The sequence below is a fragment of the Chiloscyllium plagiosum genome, unplaced genomic scaffold (genome assembly GCF_037043375.1).
Source record: "Chiloscyllium plagiosum isolate Xiang-an unplaced genomic scaffold, Cpla_swu_hap1 HiC_scaffold_39, whole genome shotgun sequence".
NCBI lineage: Eukaryota > Metazoa > Chordata > Chondrichthyes > Orectolobiformes > Hemiscylliidae > Chiloscyllium > Chiloscyllium plagiosum.
The window spans coordinates 91616978-91622977 of NW_028270177.1; the positions used below are offsets into that span (position 1 = coordinate 91616978).

General features: G+C 45.3%; 1 protein-coding gene across 1 annotated transcript in view; it reads left to right on the plus strand.

Annotated features, from left to right (window-relative positions):
- LOC148138811 (putative G protein-coupled receptor 139) overlaps nucleotides 1-5035 on the plus strand; it is a 44835-nt gene extending 39800 nt beyond the window's left edge. The window contains exon 2 of the mRNA XM_087981164.1: nucleotides 4128-5035. Coding sequence (XP_087837290.1) covers nucleotides 4128-5035 — 908 coding nt within the window. The remainder of the gene's footprint in view (nucleotides 1-4127) is intronic.
- Nucleotides 5036-6000: the final 965 nt, after the last annotated feature.

Consider the following 6000-nt stretch of genomic DNA (forward strand, 5'->3'; position numbering starts at 1 on the left):
TTCAAATTATTTATATAAATGACGAAAGATAGTGGTCCCAACACCGATTCTTGTGACACTCCATTGGTCACAGATATCAGGCTGAAAGGCAACCCTCCAACCCCACACACTATTTTCTACCTTCGGGACAGTTCTGCATTAAAATGGCTAGTTCTCCCCGTGTTCCAAGAGGTCCACGCTTGCTGAACAGTATCCCATGGAAAACCTTGTCTAACGCCTTACTGAATTCCAAGTAGATCATGTACACCACACTTCTCTCATAAAGTGAGTGAATGGCTTCCACCTTTTCCTGTATGACAAGTTTCAGGGGCTGAACTGCCTCCTCTTGCTTCCAAATATACTCTCGAATGAGTAAATGATCGCCTCCTGTGTCTATGCAGCAGAGCCGGGAGGCTCAGTAGCGTCTCTGCTTTTCGTACCTCGGCAGTTACAGCACCAGGGTCTGCAAAATGAACAACAAATGGAGCAGAGGCTGCAGACAAGGTAGCTCTGAAACCACGGAGTAAGTGTTTGTCTGGGGATAGGGATCTGCAATATCCAACCCGTGTTTTTCAGGAACAGCTTCCCAAGCAATACTGAGCCCAGGATCAAAATATAAGATGACCCTGAGGGAACAAGGACCTTTTCACAGAGCGTTGTCGCCTCCTTCAACACGATCTGCAGCTTCACACAAGGGGGAGAACGGCGCTGCCAGTGGTTGTTATGGTCATAATTTCAGTCAGCTTCTAGGAACAGGCACTTTCTAGGAATGAGTAGGTGACATATCCATCATCTCATCGTATGTCGCCATCAGTGTCACCATTCGTTGACAGAGGATACATATGGTAGATGAGATGAATACAATATTTTCTCCCTCACAAGGGATTGCCGGATGTTTTGCCAGTACAGCGGGTATCGCGATGGTGCACATGGCTCGGCAGAGACCCATATCAATCGGGAGAGGCAGAGGTATTTATGCAAAACTTACTTCATTAATCCTGAAGTGTGTACACGCCCAGTGCATTATATTAATTAAGACCCACTGTCCTGGCCCACTGCAGCCACAGCCTCTTCATTCAGAAGCAGGCAGCCACTCTCATCGTCTTCAGGTTTCCAAGTGGAAAGAGAACATGACAGCTCGGATAAAGGCGGTCACGTTGATAGACTTCTCAATGCACCATCCCCATCACCATTTCTCACTGCCAACAACCACAACAAAATATACCGTGTTTACTGAAAGCAATGTTGCTACTGGGAAATTCAGAGAGCAGACCATCAGGGAGATGGAGCAACATGTCTGATGTCTGAATAGGTGACAATGAGCCCTCCAGTGCACACTGTATCACTAACTCCAATAATCGCTTTCGATTTCAGGAACATACTGTCTTCAAATCTTCCTGAAAACAAAAGGCAGGTGCTATATCATGTTACATTCCACCTGTCAAACAATAACCCATTGATGTTACTGGCTGTATCCATTCGCAGCACCTCCACTTTGTCTCGACAATATCATTTCCTTTTTATGTAAGTGTCATCAGCAAACTCAATAGCTGTACATTTTTTCCACTCCTGATCATTGAGATTGATTGTAAATAGTTATGGCCGTAGCACTCGTCACTGAGTCACTGCAGTTAATTTGTGTTAAACTGACAAAACAAATCAACAATTTATCGCTGTTTAGATTAGATTAGATTACAGTGTGCGAAACAGGCCCTTCGGCCCAACAAGTCCACACCGACCTGCCGAAGCGAAACCCACCCCATACCCCTACATTTACCCCTTACCTAACACTACGGGCAATTTAGTATGGCCAATTCACCTGACCCTGCACATCCTTGGACTTTGGGAGGAAACCGGAGCACCCGGAGGAAACCCACGCAGACACGGGGAGAACGTGCAAACTCCACACAGTCAGTCGCCTGAGGCAGGAATTGAACCCAGGTCTCAGGCGTTGTGAGGCAGCAGTGCTAACCACTGTGCCACCGTGCCGCCCACCGTTCCTCACCCTGTAACCAATCCTCACCGTATTTCTTTGTAGCAGCCCTGAAAGGCTGAATGTTCCCTTCCATTTGACGTGTAACAGGTTTGACAGATTAAAAGATCTACTCCAATTGTTGAGTAACAGCGTCGAATGGCTGGAACGACTCATTCTGCTCCTGTTTGAAACTCTTGACGTGTTGAAGAGCCTGTTTCAGTGTAGGTGCAGTTTTGATTGATGTACAACCTTTTTCGAACAATCAATGAACAACCCACTCCTGACGTTATGATGGAGTAAGGCCACTGATGCTGCAGCTGCTGATAGACCATCGTGGCTCATGGATGTGCAGTTTCCAATTGTTCGGTCGGCTGGATGTATGTCTTACGTCAAAGGATGTAGTGCCACATTACACAGAGGGCGTTACCTTCAAAATGAGGCTGAGAATTTCCTTCCACCAGGACTCTATGCTGATTGCTCTGACCGATACTTTTCTGGATAGAGCGATCTGTGACATGTGGGTTAATGCGCATGTTTCCGTCTTCATGGTTCCACTGTCATTTCCCACAGTCTGGCTGCTGTGTACTGAGGCTTCGCCCTGCTCAGTCAGCCGTGAGCCTGTGGAGACACTCTTGGTGATGGACATTGAAGTACCTCACCCAGAGTACGTTCTGTGCCCTTGTGACTGTCAGTGCTTCCTCCCATTTGTTTTCAACATCGAGGGGATCTGAATTATAACCGCGGTGTTGTGTGGATGGCACACTACCAGGAGATTTACTTATCCATCTCTAACCTGTTCCTATGAGATTTCCCGTGTTCTGTAATCAACCTTGGGGAATTCCAGGATAACTCCTTTCCTGATTGCACCCTCCCGTGCCACCACTACTGTTGAGTTTGTCCTGCCAGTGGGATAGGATATAACCGCGGATGGTGGTTGGGGCTTCAGGAAACATTAACAATCAAGTTTGAATCTGTGTGTATGAAGGTATCATCGAATACAGGTTACAATGTGTCAGGGAATAATGGGTTAAAAAGCTGAATGAAAGGCACTCGACCTGAATTTCTTCTATATTCTCAAAACAGACTGAGGAAATTACTGAATACATTGAGGGAAATGGATACGATTTAATGGCATCAGAAAGACATGGCTACAGGGTCACCAATATTGGGAACTGAATAGCAGAACATTTTATATCCGGGAGTGTTAGACAGAACTGAAAACGAGATGGGGAGAATAGCTGAATATGTGTTGACATCTACACAGACATTAAAGACGATCTTGCATCACGTTTTTGAGCTTTATCTTTGTCTTATTCATTTTGTGAACAAAGCACCAGTTGAGTTGTTTGGCGGAAGGATTCCCACCGTGAGCCTGAGTGGGTCTCACCAAAGTTAGTGGGTAGAAGGGTCTTTCTGATGAAGGTCTTTGTGACTCTATCAAATTCTGTACCCGACATTCCCTGGAACATTCTATACCGGCCAATCCGCGGAATAATACATTGCCCACATTTCCTGGAACATTCTGTACCCGACATTCCCTTCAAATTTATTTGCTCAACATTTCCTGGAGCATTCTATACCCGAAATTACCCAGAATATTACTTCCCTGATTTTACTTGTCAACGGCCGGACGTCAGCGAATTGAGTGAAAGATACGATCCTGAGGGAAGAGATCCCATCCCAGGGACATAAAGACACTATTCCGAAGTCCCCTCAAGCAGTTAAAGGGGTGAATACGTTTTCTCTGCATTTATATGTCTTCACGACACAGGATCGACCACAATTTACACGAAAAGTCAGAAATTTCCAAACTCCATTTGTTTTCATGGAACTGGGAGGGAATCCTTCAGGAGAGCAACGTTTACACACGAGGTATGAGGAACTTGAAAGAAGTGAACTGTGTCTGTTCTCAACTGATCGAATGTGTTGAGAATTGTTGTAAAAACTGTCTGTTCTTATGAATGTGTCTCTCTGTGTTTGGGGTGGGAGGGTTTCTTGTGTTTTGTGACACTTTTTTCATTTATTCAGACCATCCATTTATTATTTCCTTTCGAATTATTTTAATAAATCCATGAATATTGTGACACGTCTAAACATCTCACTGGGCCCTCTGTCAAACTGGTCAATTTCGCTTCAGTCTAATGTACAATTTGTTTGTTTTCCTTCCTCACAGTTAATATAGTGACGGTCTACGTTCTGCTTCATAAAGATTGTGGATTGTCTCCATGCGTCACACGTTACCTGGAGGCGATGGCAGTGGCAGATCTACTGGTCATTATCCTCGACCTGATACTAAGACACATTCCCATTGTTTATATGGAACAGTTTTCTTTTCTGAGGAACATTCCCGTGTGTAATATCCACGCCGTCCTGCTTTATACAGCCACTGACTGCTCTGTCTGGTTCACCGTCACTTTCACCTTTGATCGGTTCGTGGCCATTTGTTGCCAGAAGCTGAAAAGTAAATTTTGCAGTGAGAAAAAGGCGGCTGTGGTTCTGGGAGCAGTGACTGTGCTGAGCTGTTTAAAGAACATTTTTTGGTATTTTATGCTTACAGCACGGTATGGGCTGTCCAACGCCCCCTGGTTTTGTGATGTAACACTCGCTGTTTATTTCTCCCGTAACTGGGCCACAATCGAGTTCCTCCACCACATTCTAACACCAGCTCTCCCATTTCTCCTGATTCTGCTGCTCAATGTTTTCACAGTCAGACACATTTTAGTGACCAGCAGAGCCCGCACGAGACTCCGGGCTCACGCCAATGGGGCAGCTCAGTCTGACACAGAAATGAGAAATCGAAAAAAATCTCTCGTTTTACTGTTTGTCATCTCGGCTAATTTCATCTTGTTATGGTCAATGTTAATGGTGTTTTCTATATGGAATCGGATGGATTATATTGGGTATCAGTCTGTTTATCTACATCCCTTTGTGCGAGAATTGGGCTTCATGTTGCAGCTCCTCAGTTGCTGCACAAACACGGCGATTTATGCCGTGACCCAGACTAAGTTCAGACAGCAGGTGAAGAATGTGCTGAAATATCCCTTTATCAAAATCCATCAGTCAATTAAGTTCACACATTAATCAATCCATCTGAGATTTTTAAATTTCAGTATAATGTTTCAGCGATAAAGCTGCCTATCGCTATGGTAACACACTGCTTGTAGTGCTGGTTTGTCCAAGCTTATCCCAGTAGGGACTTCGGAAACACATTTCATTGCTTCTCACAGTTCAGGGGTCAATGAGAAAAGGCACCATCCCATTGACTGAATCGATCACTTCAATTTGTAAACAATAAAGTTGTATTAAAAAGTCCCGAGCAGCAGAGTGTATGGTATGTTTGTTTGTCTTTGCGTTGAGGAAGCTGATGTGAGCAGAGACAGACTCAGCCCCAAGTCCTGGTCCTCAGGGACGGGGACGGTATCGGGCCTGAGCTCAGAAATTGGTTTTAAATCACTCTATCCTGGCTTTCAACTCTGTGTCCCCTAATTCGATCTGGACACTGTACGATTCATCTGTCTCCCTTTTTCTTCCTCCCTACGTATCTCTCTCCTAATGTCACACTGTCCCTCTGTCTCTCTCTCCTACTCCTATTTACTAATTATATTTCATTCTCCCTCCCCTTCACATTTTCTTTCACTCTCTTTCCGTCATGTACTCCCTCCCTCCAAATCTCCTCTCTTCCTCGAGTCCTGTCTCACCTGTCTTTGCAAGTGGAGCAGAGGAAGTGTGCGGATATTCAGGCCGATCCTACACGAACAGAGATTGGTGCGGCGCTTTAGACGAAAGGTATTTTAACAACATCAGGCTTGGGCCAACAGCCATTGTTAGGGGACACAGTAGGTTTGAGCGAGTGAGCATTGGTGGGAGAGACCGAGTGAATGAGTGAGACCGGAGGGCTGGGAATAAGCCATCCCTGGAGAAACAGTGAGTTAACGAGTGAGGTTGGGAGGATGGGATCGAACGAGAGAGATCCACAGGGAACTAGTAATAAAGAGATAGCCAACCTGGTGGAGGAAAAGTGCGAGTGAATGAACGGAGCGAGGAGG